Below are 17,534 nucleotides of genomic sequence, written 5' to 3' on the forward strand. Positions count from 1 at the left end.
TTCTTCCCTGTTAGGTAAAATAATTCTTATTTCCGTGTTTTAATTTCCTGTGCGATTTGGCAATATTGTACAAACGAGATAATCGCTAAACAGGTAAATACGACGGAAACATTCACCGTAATTACCAAACAAAAGTCACCTTGTGAAGAAATTTTATAGCTATATAATAAATGAATACCATTTAATTTTTGTTTGCTAATAATCTAGAATTCATAAACATAATTCTGATTATTTCGTGCGAGTCTTCAAATACAAACTTCAAACATGCAGGACAACTGGTATACCTCGTTATTTATTATTTCTTACATGCACCCTTCAAGTATTTCTTTAAGCAAAACAAAAGTGCTTTTAGTAATTCAATATGTCATTCCATTTACGAAAAGTTTAATTAAGTCCTCTAACGAAACGTTATTGCAATCTCAGTAATTGTTAAATTAAATCTAAATTTTCGACTATGATTTCAAACTCTTAATATACACCTTCCTCTTACCTCAGGTCGATACAAAATATATAGTATACAATAATATATATATAGTAATAATTCAAACTAATTCTCATGGTTTTAAAACGATCAGGTGATGCTAATTTTAATTTTATATGTATTTTACCTTATTAACACGTGATTGTTAACAATGATAATATTCAATTAAAAACTAAAAGACTGAAGTGTTTGTGATTCTCAACATAAACCATTGCCGACAAACGGGTATACATGTATAAGTCGTGCAGACACATACCAGCCAGTCACGTATTGATCAAAGAATAAATACCCGCTTTTTGCTTCCGTTTGCGCGTCAGGTCAAAATTAATTCATTCACAGTCATTCCATAGTGAATGCTTTAGATACACATATTACAGCAGTCAATACTCAAAACGTTTCCGGAAGCTAAATTTCTAACCACAAATGAAACGTAAAAAGAAGAAACATAAAATGATGTTTAATGGTTACACAAATGAGTAAAATCGAGTATAAAAAGGAGGGGAGATAAATCGATAATTATCTAGGACTGAATTATACTTCAAAGCCTTCACGAATCCTATAATAAGTACTACTATAATTTAGGGACCACTAAGACTATATTCTGTAGCTGCATATGCATTTTGAAGAGTGCCCGATTTGAAAATAAAAGAACTTCAAAATGAAAAAAAGAACTTTCGGATAAACAGGCTTGCGCGCGTTTTTTACGGGAGTGGGATTATGTAAACACTTGCATATTAGATTTGATAATAAAACTTTTGGAAGGGATGCTATTTATAAACTAATGATGAAAAGATTATCAAACATCTATCACTACAGATAAATAGTACTTGTTCGGCAAATATCCAGGTTCTTTAATTACTTATGGTATCAATATGAAGAACGAGTGAAATCTTGGTATAAGTCGCTGCAAGAATTTGAAGGAATAAATATGATCGAACACTTTATTTTCCCGGTGTACATGTAGTACTTTCCAATCAATAGATGTAAACGTAAAGGAAAATAATACCTTTTGCGATGAGCGCACGCACGGGGAAATAACTATCCTGTACTGGAAACCGGAATTCAGACTTATATACGGAAATATTTGATTACTTACAAGATTCTATTGCTTGGATAATGGCTGTGGTAAGGTTTTGATAGCAATTATATTATAACATTGTTTTAACGTTAGTGTTAAGAATGATAGTGATCCATTTAAGGCTTGAGAGTATATCTGATATTTTTGCTTGACGTTCTATGCTTCCAGAGGATCTTTGTATACATGCTAGACATTAAATACTTCATTGTTTTAATGTGTTTGTTTCCTTCGTTGTGTGAATTCTGCTCTATTTTGCTCTTACAGTAACAGGAAACTAAGCAAACACTTCTAACTTGCTTTTATACTAATGTAAAACTTAAGAATGACTTCTTGATTTTTAATCGTCTCCAATGTGTTGTGGTCTAGCTTAAAAGCTGATTTAATATAAACGGATATATACCAATTCATTCAGCTAAAGAGTAATTTCACTCTTTCCCATTTTTTAGTTTTGCAAGAGCATGTAATGTTCACAGGTGGCAGTAACGTACCTAGGATACAGTATGGGTCCATGAGCCATATGCCCTTAAATTTACTACAATTATAATGTTTTCTTAGGAAAAAATGACAAAAAGCCATTTTGAAAAAAATTTTGCTCCTGTGACAATGAGCCATGAGAAAGGTGATAAAGAACAGTTTGACATGTGCATTGCTTCCAGGTCCGCATTTTTTTTTTCAAAACAATATTTCCTTATCAATGGTTGGCCGCCCTTTCGGCAAAAGATTAATCTTTCAGAAAAACCTTACTTCAAAACCCTGTTCCAAACCGTTAACGCATCACGAGCGAGCAACGGCATACGAAACGATAGTGATTTCTCCACCCGAATAAATCCCACACATTTTTCGCACCGAAGTCTCCCCCGTAAAACAAATCAAGTACACCATGTCAGTTAAAAATAGCACTGCAAGCAGTCAGAATAGGCTAAATGTAAACAAACAAGACTAAAAATAAGGTTCAATTCTACTTAATTACTTACCAGTTGTTATTTATTTGAATTTGGTAAATAATCCTCGTGAGCCATCGCTGCTTGTTTATATTCGGGTACTCTGGATTTTATCGCTACGTTTGAAATACGTAAACTGTCTCCGCCAATGAAAACGTTCTTTACAACCACCGTCTTGTCAACGGTAATCATGACATGCGAAGGTAATTTCCGAAAGCGTAAATGTTAAATAGCGAATTTGTAAGTAACAAAGTAGGATTGAACCTAGTTTTCGGTCTTGTTAGTTTGTGTTTAGTCTGTTATGAACGGTTATAACGTTATTTTAAACTCGCACTGTGAGCTTGATGTGTTTTAGAGGGGAGACTTCGATGCGAAAAATGTGTGGGATTTATTCGGGTGGAGAAATCACTATCGTTTCGTATGCCGTTGCTCGCTCGTGATGCGTAAACGGTTTGGGACTGGGTTTTGAAGTAAGGTTTTTCTGAAAGATTAATCTTTTCCCGAAAACGCGGCCAACCATTGATAAGGAAATATTGTTTTGAAAAAAAATACGGACCCGGAAGCAATGCACATGTCAAATTGTTCTTGATCACCTTTCTCATGGCTCATTGTCACAGGAGCAGATTTTTTTTCAAAATGGCTTTTTGTATTTTTTTCCCTAAGAAAACATTATAATTGTAGTAAATTTAAGTGCATATGACTCATGGATCCATACTGTATCCTAGGTACGTTACTGCCACCTGTGGTAATTTTGAGGATTTGAGGGAACGTAATAAAATGATGACAACAGTTCAAATATTTACCTCAGCAAGGTCGACTTAATTCAACGAAGGTTATAGCCTTAAAACACTATATCACTATCGTACGAGTACCGAATTTGATATTGTTATACCCAGGCAAACTTTGTTTGGGAGGACTATATAGAAACCACTTTGTCCCGTCCGTTCCTACTAGGGAACCAGTACAAATATCATGTAGCGGATCATAAGACAAGTTTATATACCTGGTCCCATAACTCTGAATTCTGTTTTGACAAACGTATCTGCCATTTTCACTTGGAAAATTTCCAAAAATTAACATTTTAGTCTTTCTGAAGCCTAATCATGCATTTTATTGAAGTTTTACACAACCATTTGTAATCATAATGCCAGTTTACAAACAAAGTTCTTTAAATCTGCCTAAAATTTTGACAAAATAATTCCCATTTTGACTTAGAAAATTTGAAAAAGAAGTTGTTTTCTCTGACACATTACGAACTTAAAAGGAAGTTGAAAGGATCCTAAGTAAAGTTCACATATCGGGTCTCATAGATCTGACTTGTTTTGACAGAATTATTTCCTTTCTTCAGTTTCAAAACGGCCAAAAATTATCCTTTAATATATTTAAAACCTAACCATGCATTTGGTGGAAACTTCGCACAAACCTTTACGAGCATATTGTTAGTTTACATGTCAACTTCAATAACTCTGTCTTTTATTTCGACAAAGTTATTTTCCCTTTTTACGAAATTGTTGATTTCTTTAAAAATCCCTGAAACCAATGAAGGTATTACAGTGAACTTCAAAACTGTGTGTAAGGATCAGAAGGCAAGTTATGTTCAAGGTCCTTTAATTCTGACACAATTACTTCCGATTTTGCACTTCAAAATGTCCCTAACGCGGCTCGCTTCTTCCCTCACGAATTACGGCACCATCTCCACGGGTATCGGCAAAGATAATGTTATCCTTAAATCGCGCAAAAATGTCCAAAAGTGTTATTCGCTTTTAGTTAAACTCATGCTTCTTCTTACAATGTTGGATCATTATGCAATAACACACATCTCCGGCCAAATTCTATATCAACTCTGAGCTTTATTTTGACAAAATTATCCCCCCTTTCAAACTTTCAAGGTGGTTACTTTATACAAACTTCTGTCTCTTTGTAGTTATATTTAATGTTATATTTGTTTGATATTTAAGAGAATGATATCAAATTTACTGAAGGCAATTTAAAGTAACATTGTAAAAGGCAAAATAACTATACCTCTACGCTGAGTAATGACAAGGTCATCTCCCTTTTTTTCATTTAAGAAGTAACTTTGTCTTTACTGACGGGAATTCAATTTGACTTAACACCATGAAAGATAATCGAACTTAACAAGTCTCATTCCTGATTTCTATATAAAATTGTCTCCCTTTTGCATTTTTGTATTTTATTTGTCACATTTTAAGTATTGAAGAGAATGACATTGATTCCACTGAATGGCTTTTGGTATAGCTTGGTACAGTGATACATGCCATTACGAGGAATTAAGACACATTAACCAAAAAAACTGTCATGGATTATAATAAAGTTATCTGCCTTTTTAGCTCATCTGTCATGTAGTGACAGGGTGAGCTTTTGTGATCGCCCTTCGTCCGTCCGACCGTTCACAATTTTCTTGTGAACATGATAGATACCGCATTTTGTATTTGATTGTAATCAAACTTGCATACAATTTATATGGGCATAATATCTCGGTTCCTTTCGAAAACTGGCCAGATCCCATCATTGGTTCCAGAGTTATGGCCCCTTAAAGGGCCAAAATTTGTCATTTTGGCTTGTGAACATGATAGAGACCACATTTTGCAGTCAACTTTAATAAAACTTGCAAACAACTTGTATTGGCATAATATCTCGGTTCCTTTCGAAACCTGGCCAAATCCCATCATGGATCGAACAGTTATGGCCCCTTAAAGGGCCAAAATGTGCTATTTTTGAATTGTGAACACAATTGAGACAACATTTCGCAATCAACTTTAATCAGACTTGCACACAACTTGTATTGTCATAATATCTCAGTTCCTTTCGATGACTGGCCAGATCCCGTTTCTATTTTGGCCTTTTCAGCCATATAGAGGTTTCATTATGCTTTGATTTGACACAGACTTGCACAAAATGATTATCTTGATGATCTCTAGGCATAGATCGAAATTAGCTCAAGTTAGGTAAAAAACTAGGTCATCAGGTCAAATCAAAGGAAAAGCTTGTGAACAACCTAGAGGCACCATTTATGACCCTATATTCATGAAATATGGTCAGAGTGTTTATCTTGATGGTTCCTAGGTCAAGTCTGAAACTAGGTCACCCAGTCAAATCAAAGGAAAAGCTTGTTAACACTGACTTGTTCATTTGATATGCATGAAACTTGGTCAGAATGTTTGTCTGCATGAAATATCCTATAAATATTTATCTGGGTTATGTGAGGTTAAAAGCTAGGCCACCAGGTCAAATCAAAGAATAAGCTTCTTTACACCCTAGGGGGCACATTTTTTTATTCTGTCTTCATAGATTTTGGTCAGAATGTTTGTTATCATGAAGTCTTGGACAATGTCATGTCTGGGTCATGTGGGGTAAAATAACTCGGACACTAGGTGAAATCAAAGAAAATGCTTCTTTACACTCAAGATGCCATGTTTTTTGGTCCACTCTTACTGAAAATATAGGATCAGAATATTTGTCTCCATGTAATCACTAAGTAAAACATGTTTACACTGTTATGGTGTGTTACACAGGTGAGCGACCTAGGGCCATTTTGGCCCGCTTGTTATACTTCTTATCAGTAATTTTAGGCAATGAACTGAAAAGCACGAGAATTGTTACTCATTCTTGAATATAGATAAAATTATCTCCCAGATGGAATATAAAAGTTGCAGTGAGTAGTAGTGAGTGTTATTACTACCAATATCACCTTTTCTAACAAGGCCTTTATAGTGCAAGAAATCCGTGCATAAAAAGGCCGAATTGTGCACCTGTGAAAAGCACGAAACTTGGCACAGTAGTAGATAAACATAAAACGCTCCATTTAAGCCTGGGAAGCGGTTGGTGGAAATCAAATATGGTCAGAGAAGTTTGTAGTTCAGCCAACTTGAAGTTAACTTTCTACAGGAAATTTGTGAGATTCAGCCAAGTTAATTAAAATATATCTCTACAGGGAAGTTTGTGATTCAGCCAAGTTAATTAAAAAATCAAAATTTATTTCCGGTGCCCTCCACGTTGGGTAATTTGTGTTCAGAAACAAAGTCGGATCTATCGTCAACACACGAGAATCCGTCTACAAGTGACATACCAACTGAAGCATAGCTAATGCAGAGTTATTAGATGGGGCTGCAGATTTGAACTCCTTCTGAAGCGTTCATGGAGTATTCAATATAGGAACTTCAACCATAATGTAAAGGTTCTTCCAAGAATTCTGAATAAGTGTGACAGCATTTGGTACATCTACTTGCAAGATATTCTTAAAGCTAGTTGTGTTCAGAGTCCATTCTTCTGCTGTGAAAAAGGGAAGTAACCTGCACTTCCCTTCAAAACAACATGGAGTTTAGTACATATGGCATCTGCGATTTCCCAGGATAAAGTTAGTACCATTCAATAAGTAGTTTAGAGATTTATTGTTTTTTTTTGTACCACAGAACAAGTGCGACAGAATCATTGTGTCATTACTGCCAGAATGGAGCTGTTAGCATAGAAAGGACATCAGACTGGTCAAATCTTTCCTACATTGTTAGCGTTACTGCAGCATTCCAAGAGGGCGATACTTAGCCATAGTAGTATGTCCATTTCAGCAATCATTACATCAATTGCTGACATAAAACATGTTTAAGGAAGTAGGTTACCTTGTTACCAGGGTAAATTCAAATTAGTTGAAACGCAGCAATTTTTTGTATTTCGTGTAATTTAATATTTTGACTGCTACAATCTCAATTTCGTTTATCTCTTGCTCTTCAATTACAATTTCTATCCATGCTTGACGTACACGACCCTCCAAAGGTATTTCATATTGAAAGAAGAAGGAAAATACGGATATTTGACACTTTTCAGTGTATTTTGGTTTTATTGTTATCCGTAGGAGTCTGCATAATTGACAACTTTACTAGTATGCGCGTAAGCTTTCTGATATAAGCTAAAAATGTATATGTCGCGGGGCTCGTTTTTCCATGGTAACGCATTTTCTCTCATTTTTAAAGAAATGTGTATGAAAACGGGTTTTTTCGACGGCTTCAGTGCCATTCTGTTATTGACCAACATGGATTATTTGGGTGATATTATTTAAGCAAAATACCAAGCACTTTACATGGTACCTTATTTTTCTTAACGTTTAAAGTAACAATGGAAACAGAGATGTTTGAAATAGCTTATATCTTGCTTTTTATCGTAATTTCTTATAAACAAATATTAAATAAAATTATCTTTCTTGTTAATGTGGCTTTAAAACATCTTATTTTAACGTATTATATAATAAGTAACATTTTTGTGTTATTTGCATTTATTTAAACAAATTTCACGCTTAAAAAAACTTACAGCAGAATCCCTCGTCTGACATTTTTTTATGGAAAAATCGTTCTGTATGCTGCTATTTTTCTCATGGATATTGTTGAAATGTAAATAAAACGCGGAAGCTGTGTACCTTAAATAGACAAGTGTCAACGCTTTTGAATTTTGCATTTAGATATATAGGTCCCGGGCTTCGTTTCCATGGTAACATCAATTTAATTCAAGAAACCACAATTTTCTGCTAAAATTTGAACAATATTAGAGCTTATTTTTAGTACATAAATATAAAATATCAACGGAAACTGAATAATAGGTATTACAAATCAAACTGCCCATTTTTTATTTGAAAATGGCCGTAATAAGTCACCTTTTACCGAGCTATATTCCCAATAACTGCAGTTACCATCATCCATTTTCTTACATTCCGCGTAACATTTCAATATAAACTACATAAAAGAAGCAAAACATTGATGATTCTTCAGAGCGAAAGACTCGTAAAAATATTTCAGCAAATAATGGCTGTTTAAAAATAGTTCAATTAAAGAAAATGCACATAATTACGTACTTTCAAAATAAAAGCTATTAATTTTGCGCGGTAACTGACACGTAACGCCATGACGTCATTTTAAGGCAACATTGTTTTGAAGCGTTTCTGCGGCAATTTATTCATTATTTCTGCATTATTAAACCATTAAGCATCAGATCGGAGGGAGGTTCATGATTTGACTTCGGAAGAATGGATATACAAACACATTTACTTTGTCGTAAACGTCGTCGTAATTCGTCACGTTAGCTTCCGGTTGGACATGCGCACATACAAATATAAAGGTAACCTACCTCAATGGAAGCAGAGCAAGTTATACCATCATAAGCAACTAGGGCTGTTCACGGGTAATTAATCAAATGGAATGTATTATGACCTGTTGTGTGTGTGTGTGTGTGTGTGTGTGTGTGTGTGTTCGGGTTTAACGTCTTATTCAACAATTTTTCAGTCATATAAACGACGGTATGACCTGTTGTAGAAATAGATCAGGTTTTCAGTAGCGTAGAAAGTCCACACCTTCAGATATTTTGGCGGCCATCTTAAATTTTATTGGTCATGTTGGATTTATGGATTTATTTACCTTATGTAAGAGTTAAAATTGTGTAAGGAGCATATTCTACAAATATTATACTACCAAGCAACGTTTCACAATTTTCATACAATATGTACGATTGCTGCACAATTATCATGGAAACATTATTTTTATGGTGGTCATCTTGTATTTTGTTGGTAATACTGACTTTGTTTACCCAACGCCAGTGTTACAATTGTTTGAGGAGCGTATTTTACAAATATATGCACCACCATGCAACGTTTCATAATTTTTACACACTATGCCCAATTGAAGTTTGTGTTCTTGAATATTTTTATCGCGACCATCTTGTATTCTGTTGGCCATATTGGCTTTTTTAAACAAATATAAGTATAAAGATTGTTTGGGGAGCGCACAAAAAAAATGTATGTTCTACCATGCAACATTTTGCAATATGCCTACTTGAAGAGCGATTTTCATGGAACAGTGATTCTATGGCGGCCATTTTGAAATAAGACCACCATATTAGACTTTTCCCTGTTTGCATATAGAGCTTATTTATAGCATAATATTACTTAATGATAATGTGATCTTTTAATATATATACAATGCTAGAGCATTTGCTCATAAAAAGTGTCAATAATGGCGGCCATCTTGAATTTTGGCCGCCGTTTTTAATATTCACAACCTGATTCCCAGGCTTAAATGAAGCATAATTATGATACATCCATCTACAATCATGCCAAGTTTCTTACTTTTTACAGGAAGTGCAAAATTGTTTCAGGAATTTCTTGAACTATTAGTTAGGGGTATGAATCACATTAAGTAATAGCTCTAGTTTATCTTTTCTGCGCTCTATGAATCTTGTGTCCAACCGACACATTTTAGAAACGTATAATTTACAATTTATTAAAATATATTATGAATTTTAAGTTAAAGATTCATTTTCAGCCATTACAAAGTATCTCGTCGCGACTCCAGACCCTGTCGTCAAAACTAAGGCGTGATCCCGATATCCAAATGCAAATAAAATGCATTTCAAAGAATGCTGCAACCACAGCTGAATCTTTTAAATCTGCTTTAAGCAAAGAGGGCGGTAACATTTTGCTACAGAAAACATTACTTTTGACTGGAAACTCAGGCGAAGCAAACATTACTGATTTGCAGAGTGCCTTAAAAGTTGGGAAGGAGGCGTTGTGTGTAACGAGGAAAAATATCACTTGTATCCAAACGAACATTCGTAATACCGGTGATATATGTAGTACACGTATAGCGGGTTACGAGTCCGACCTTTCGGCCGTGCTAACTAAAATTTCCAGCGCAAGTGCGGAAATTGATAATCTCTGGGCTAATATTTCAACATACGAGGACGAAGCAGCTGCAGCATCGTCAGAAGCATTCGACTTACAGGAAAGGGCTGCATTTAAGAAAAAAGCTGCGGAACAAGCCAGACACAATGCTAATTTAATAGGTATTGTTGGTGGACTAGTTGGAACTGCGCTAGCCCCTTTTACAGGCAAGTGTCCATTTAGATATTACTAATAAAGGCATATGAATCTGAAGATAAGTAGAAGAAATGAGAGAAAATGTAGTTAAAACAATCAAAGTAGAGCTATATATATCGTGTTATTAAAATAAGCAGGGTAGAGTTCCGTACTTCCTCGGTGTACTGTCATTTTGTCAAGTTTCTTGTCATTCTCTCTTATTGTTTTAAAGTTATCGTCCCTGAAAAAAATTATGTGACGGACTGACTGTATAACTTTAACCCACACCTCGCTATCTCGCTCGAAGATGAAGCATTAACACGCTTAGGGATGTAGGTCACACAAAGAATTGGTTTCTCACGAGCCTTTGTAATGAATTTGTGAGCAAAGTGTCGGGGGTTTAATGACGATTGCTGTGTTATTTGCCGTCATTAAAAACGAAACTGGGTTAGAACTGCACATATTTATATAGTGTTATTCGGACTTGAATAAGTGACTACCCTTGAACAGATTATATAAATTACACATACTGCCAGTTTTTTCTTAATTGTTACGGGTTTCATGACGACCCATTTTCCTATGCCACGGGTTTCTGTCTTTATGACTTAGAAATGATGATAATTTGGACATTTTCTTAATTGCAAACTGGTCTATGATGTACGCATGATTTTATTTTTCGTCCTGAAACCCGTGATCCTTTGCTCACAAATCCGTTACCAAGGTTTGTCCGAAACAAATCATCGCGTGACCTACATCCCTCAGCGTGATTAAGACAGCAAGGAAATTCTCCATGAAATATGAAACCAGAGCACATGGTCTGTACATAATTAAGTGGCCCTGGTTTTGTTTTCTATGGACCTTCTACTTGTACAGTGCATTTTGTTTTCATCTTGCATAAGCCTTATGTATTTAAATGGGATACTATTAATGGGCTGTTATGTTGATAATTAACCGGGGGTCTCGTTTAATTATTTTGACGTGTACAGAATATAGACAAGTGCTTTAAATACAGAAATCAGTACCTTTTGTGCCTGTTAGGTCTTAGTATCCATACCAACCCCATAAGAAATAAAGATATTTACAAACTTTTACCTAATTTTGGCATCGTTTTGAATATTATTCTGATAGGAGGACAGAGCTTGGCTATGGCATCAGCAGCCACAAATTTGAAAGAGTCAGATCTTGAAAAAGAAACAGATGAGATGGAGAAAAATGCAAGTCGTCTGTATAATGAAGCAGAAAAGTACTCAAGAGAGGCCAGGAAGCTGAAATTACAAAAATCAGAGTTAAAGAGAAAAAGAGCAATCCTGGATGCAGAAATGGGACACATTCAAATAGGCATAGGTATTTTGATTTCTTAAGCGTGTGCAATTTTCACTTTCAGTTGATCGGCACGACCATTTTATTGTATTTTCTGGTTCCTTTGGCCAATGGTTTTGGGAAAAAAGTACAATTCTACAGAAAGTAGGTTGTGAGGAATTGTATCTAGCCGATCTTTTTCAAATAAGTGAACTGTCTGATTAAATGAATTTCTTTCCTAACGCCCGTTCGCCAAAAGCTATAGCCTTAAAATAAGTATTGATTTGATAACTCTTGTTTTCAAATAACATTCGAGTAGTTGAAATTAATGATAAAGTAATTGTTGCCTTTTAGATTCAGGCGATGTGAGTTTTAACAGCTTGGGAAAAATGATATCAGCGAGGTCGTAGACTTTTTTTCCACATCGACAAATTCTCATATTGACCACTCTAAAAGGCATACTAGTATATAATATGATGTATTATATATAATAGGGTTATTATGCGCGCCTCGTGAGATCCGATCTGGCAAAAATCCACTCGAGCCGAATGCGAAATCCCAGATAATGACCCTTTTATTATATACCTCCACCTTTTTGTTTGGTGTTTTGTTATTGAACGAAACCTTCAATGTTTATCGATATTAAAATGGAACTTAGTGAAGTTTTTATATGCGCTATTTATAGAACTGTGTCAGGTCATGCATATTAATGAAAGTACTACGGTAACATATAATACGAAAGGTACAATACGGATTTTTTCTACCTGTTCATATTTACTTGTGAAATACAAGTCGTTTTTTACAGAATTTATATAGGTATATAATAAATATATATACATAGTCTGCTTATATTTTAAGACAGTGTGAAAGACGCTGCTAATGTCCTGCGGCAGGTTTCAAGTTTCCTACTTCCTACTTTTAATACCATGGATAGTCTTCTTCAGGCTTTTCAGGTAAGTTACTTGCAAACTAGTAAATTAATTAAGGATCTTTTTTTTCTTAGACACTTCAAGATATGTTCTTATATAAGTATTTAAAATTTTAATACAGATATAAAAATTAAAGGTAATAAATTTTGACCAAACATTTTTGACAAAAAACAAAAGAAGAAAATGATGCAGGCTCGGTTTAATTGAGCGTGTATGGACGGTAGTAAAAAATTTATGCTATCGCCAAGCTCTCTAGTCCCTAGCTGAGCAGAACTCGTCTGCACATATTACAAATTCACATCTAAATATAGTATCATCGGATATTAATAGCTTCCTCGCTTGGCGCTCAGCATTAAGATATGAACTAGGATTGGTCAGCCCGGTGTCAGTATAATGTAATGGGGGGGGGGGGGGGGGGGGGGGCGGGAAAGCAAAATGTCATACTGTGATTAGTTACTTAGTCTATTACAAAACGGTTTATACACACAAACATGTTTGTTTCATATTTACACAGTGTAAGAATTGTTCATTTTTCAAGTATAGTATTATGGTATAAACTAACTTGGAAGGTTGGTATCAGAGTTCAGGATTACCGACGGTATGTTTTGTCATACTGTGATTAGTTACTTATAACTTATAGATAGTAAGTTACTTATATTTTTTAGCCTATTACAAAACGGTTTATACACACAAACATGTTTGTTTCATATTTACACAGTGTAAGAATTGTTCATTTTTCAAGTATAGTATTATGGTATAAACTAACTTGGAAGGTTGGTATCAGAGTTCAGGATTACCGACGGTATGTTTTGTAGAACAGTATACTTTTTATTACATGATGAAAATACAACAGTGTCGTAGTATTCAGTCATGTAGTTTTGTTCATTTTACGACTGACGCCAGATGAAGACGTCAAACAAATTTGCATTTCAATCGAGAAAACTTACTTTTAAATGTCCCGAAGGTTTATGAAATGTGATTTTCAGTACAATTTGCGATATTTATTTCTTTGAGAATTCTTTTGTCATTCGTTAAATGTATGTACATTTCGTGACTGTTTGAAAATAATTTAAAGCTGTATCATTTTGTTGAATTTTCAAAATTTCTTAAATAATTTGTGTATCAAAGATCGGGTTCATTTCAACAACATACAATCAGTAAATTGAAATAATTGTAAAATACAAAATAGTGTTCCTTTATTTTTGCACTTGGTCTCTCTCTCTACGTGATATGTTTAGGAGGCAGCGTTTCCGGAACTTGACTTTATATAAATGTACATTTACACAAAACACTATTGTTGCTGTAATAAAAGCCAGTAACATCATTTTTGTTTTATTTAGGACATGGATACAGCTTTAGATGACGTCTGTCAACAGAGTAATCCCTACGACATAATTAAAAATGCATTTGCCATACACCCTAAAACGAAAGACGGATGTTCGCAGTTGTATTTAAAGAAAGTTGGGGTAATAGATGCACTATTTTGTATTTATTTGTAATTGATGTTAAGTTTAATGAATACATTATCACAGGTGATACCGATCTTTAATGCGAGTTGGATTTTCGACATTTGCTAAATTGCTAAATATTCAGTCTATAAATCAGCATTTTGCAATTTTGCTACATGTAATCCAAGTACTTTAACTTGTAAAAAATGACAAGGACGTTATAAAACACAGTTAAATTATTCAGACATATGGTTGTATTGTTTTTTTTTCTTTTCAGGACAAGTGGAAGCAACTTGAAGCACTGCTGTTACAGCATGGTGTGCAGAGCTTGTAGACCGACACTGTCGTAATGTCAATTACACGACCGAATAAGTTCAGCAAAGTTTCATTAAATTTTCTGAAAAAAATCCTTTAAGGAAAAAAGCCTTCCTTCTCGGGCGACATCATTGTGACATGAAACCTGCTGCGGACTTCCATATATGGCTAATCAAACGAAATAATACCGAAGCAGACTCCTTACAGCACGGAAGTTTTTTTTAAATGAATATCACATCCAAAATAACATTCCACTTTCTTCTGATTCAGTCTTAATTTTTCCAAATATCTGTTCAAAACACATTTGTTTGCTATCAAATTTGAAGTAAAGTCTATATTAAAACTTGTCAGTAACATGTTTACAAATAGATAAGACTCCTAAAAAGCTAACTGAACGTTTTAAAATATTAATGCTAAGACAGATAAACAGCAAAAGACTGATTCTCACAACTTTGTCCAACTTATGTCTTTCCTGTGGCATCAGTATAATATATCTTCCTGACAAAAAGTAACTTTTTATTTGTTTTACTTGGATAATAAAAATATTAAACAAACTATTATTATTTTTTTGTTTCAGTATAAATGTATTTTTGTATTCTGTTATGATCAGTCTTGGCGGGTATATTAGAATGTTATATTTATCTAGAAAAATACATTAAGTTTCTTCGTTTCTCAGCAAATAAATTTATTTTGGTCAATTACCGTCTTCAAAAAATATTTTACAAAACTGTACATTTATCAAGATGTATGGTATCTTTAGATTTTTGAATCTTTAATTTGGTCAGTTTTTCCATTTAGTTTAGTACGTTAAATATTTCAAGATTTTAATCTGTTTACGTACATGAATATATGATATTCGCCCAATTTTTTCAGACGCTTATATTATGATTTTCACTTTCATGAAAGTTTGTCATTCCTTGTCTTTAGATAACATTTTATTTACATTATTTAACGTACATGTATCACTGGAACGTTAAAAGTGACTTTTAACGGTGTCAGACAAGGATAACTAACGTAATTCCGTTATCACTCCTCGCAACGGCCGTCACACATGCAAAGAGAAGTGCTCAAAAATTTAATTTTATTAACTTCCATCTTTCCAGTTGTAGTATAGAAACGCCTGATAAGTTTCAGATGCATATGTGAGAGTTTTATACAGAATGCCAGATCCTTTTGTCCAATACAAATTGTTTGGCACAGGTATTTCAGGAGACAAAAGAGTAGGTGCAAGTGTCCCCAGCAGTACCCGCATCTTGTATTATCTTGAATGAGAATTTCAATTGTCTCCGTTGCTGCTTCAAATGTTTTCCTTGATACATGTATATACTTTAGCCGAAAACCAATGGAGTCTGAACACATCTGGTTAATCATGGAATTCAAGCGTAATAGTCCCTTTTTCTTACATAGTTTCTTTCCCTTTAGGAAAATAAACAACAGTTTCTTTTTTTCATAGAGAAGGAAGCAACACACGTACTTTAACCTGGAAAAAATTAACTGATCAGTGTTTACTCTTTGGGTCAAGTGTTTCCCCTATATAATTCACAATTTAAAGAATTAAGAATTCAGGAAACTTGCAAATTTATCACAGCATTAGATTAACCCTTAACATGCTGGACACGATTGGTTTTGCCTTTGCGACCAGTGAAGATCGTGACCAGCTTGCACATCTGGTGCACGGAATTACCGGGAAGCTGATTTAAATGTTAAATAAAACAAAATGTGTGCAATGTATGATATAATCTTGTTTACAATGGAAAGGAAATATAATGTAAATAGAAGAAATGAATTAATTTTTTTTCTGAGTTCATGCGAAATGAACGCCAGAATAGGATCGGCAAATTAAACATGATTCATGGATTTGCCGATCCAATTCTGTCGTTCATTTCGCATTAACACCGAAAAAAAATATCATTTCTTAAATATCAGTTTTTAACTCGAAATCAGTACAATGACTATCATAGTTTTCATTTCAAAATCGGTACATTAACCAGTATCAGTTTTCTGTTCAACATCAAGATAAATTTTCAATACAAAGTAGGTACATCAACGCATATAAAGTTTCAATTGAAAATCGGTACATCAACCAAAATCAATGTTTAGTTCAACATAGGTACTAAATTACCAATATCAGTTTGAGATTCAAAATCGTTACATCAACCAATATCATTTCAATTCAGCATCAGTACATCACCAAGTATCAATTTTAAATTCAAAATCGGTATATTAACCAACATCAGTATTCAATTTAACATCTGTACATTAACCAATATCAATCAGGAGGACTTGTTGCCAAGTCAGTTACCTCTCACTGCTGTGTGTTCAAAACCTCGCTTTTGGCGTAGGATCTATTATATGAGGAAGCTGGTTTACTTAAGATCAATGAATCTACCTGCCTGTCTACACATTTTAGCATTAAAAATTAAAATCAATAATATTGTGAGATGTTTGCCACCAGGAACAGATTGTTCATTATATGTCGATGATTCTTTTGATATGTTATCGTTTGAAAAATATACGTACAATTGAACGCCAATTACAGCCGTGTTTAAATAAAGTTCAAATTTGGGCCACGGAAAATTGTTTTAAATTTTCCAAATAAAAAAATCAGTGTGTCATTTTTGTCAACTACGGAAACAACACTGTGACCCTGAGCTTTTTCCTGATGGTACAAAAATACCCGTTGTTTACGAAGCAAAATTTCTTGATATTATTTTTTTAATCTTTTCTTTTATGCCACATATAAAATATCTGAACGTCAAATGTTTGAATCTTTAAAGGTAATTTCAGATACTAATGGGGAAGCCGATCGTAAGGTTTTATTACGACGTTATAGAGCTTTGATTAGATCCAAGCTAGATTACCGTTACGTTGTTTATAATTCAGCAAGAAAATCTTATTTATAAATGTTAGATACCATCCATAATCAAGGTCTTCGTATTTAGAGCATCCATTGTTGAAAACGTGTCTTGTTTTAAAGTTGGTTTTATATAAAATCCATTTTCCCAATGTGGATATTTTCATCCATTTGAAACAAACACAAGAGTTTCTGTAAAAACAACAACAGATATACGGTAAATAACATTACTCAAGGAATCTTAATGGACTAAAGGAATCTTTATGGCAGGTTTTTTCAGTGCAAGACCAGCTGATTCGTGCAGACACTTGGCAGGTCAAACATATATGTAGAAGTT

At 34.1% G+C, this 17,534-nt stretch overlaps 1 protein-coding gene across 2 annotated transcripts; it reads left to right on the plus strand.

Moving 5' to 3' along the window:
* The first annotated feature begins 811 nt into the window (after positions 1–811).
* On the plus strand, positions 812–14,900 carry LOC123547255 (uncharacterized). Of its 2 annotated transcripts, none has more exons than XM_045334212.2 (6): positions 812–1,606; positions 9,820–10,384; positions 11,481–11,696; positions 12,510–12,604; positions 13,921–14,046; positions 14,306–14,900. In XM_045334212.2, exons 1-6 carry the CDS (start codon positions 1,598–1,600, stop codon positions 14,360–14,362), a joined length of 1,068 nt encoding a protein of 355 aa, XP_045190147.2. In that variant the 5' UTR covers positions 812–1,597; the 3' UTR covers positions 14,363–14,900. The 2 variants fall into 2 exon arrangements, with proteins under 2 accessions (XP_045190147.2, XP_045190146.2); XM_045334211.2 differs by lacking the exon at positions 812–1,606 and adding an exon at positions 5,984–6,875.
* The last annotated feature ends 2,634 nt before the right edge of the window (positions 14,901–17,534 follow it).

The sequence above is a fragment of the Mercenaria mercenaria genome, chromosome 9 (genome assembly GCF_021730395.1).
Source record: "Mercenaria mercenaria strain notata chromosome 9, MADL_Memer_1, whole genome shotgun sequence".
NCBI lineage: Eukaryota > Metazoa > Mollusca > Bivalvia > Venerida > Veneridae > Mercenaria > Mercenaria mercenaria.

Excerpts from the sequence above, each read along its gene's own strand:
- LOC123547255 (XM_045334211.2), top strand. The coding sequence starts at position 6,849 with ATGGCATCTGCGATTTCCCAGGATAAA. Across the intron at positions 10,385-11,480 it reads TGCGCTAGCCCCTTTTACAG|GAGGACAGAGCTTGGCTATG; the intron begins GCAAGTGTCCAT and ends TTATTCTGATAG. Across the intron at positions 11,697-12,509 it reads ACACATTCAAATAGGCATAG|ACAGTGTGAAAGACGCTGCT; the intron begins GTATTTTGATTT and ends TTATATTTTAAG.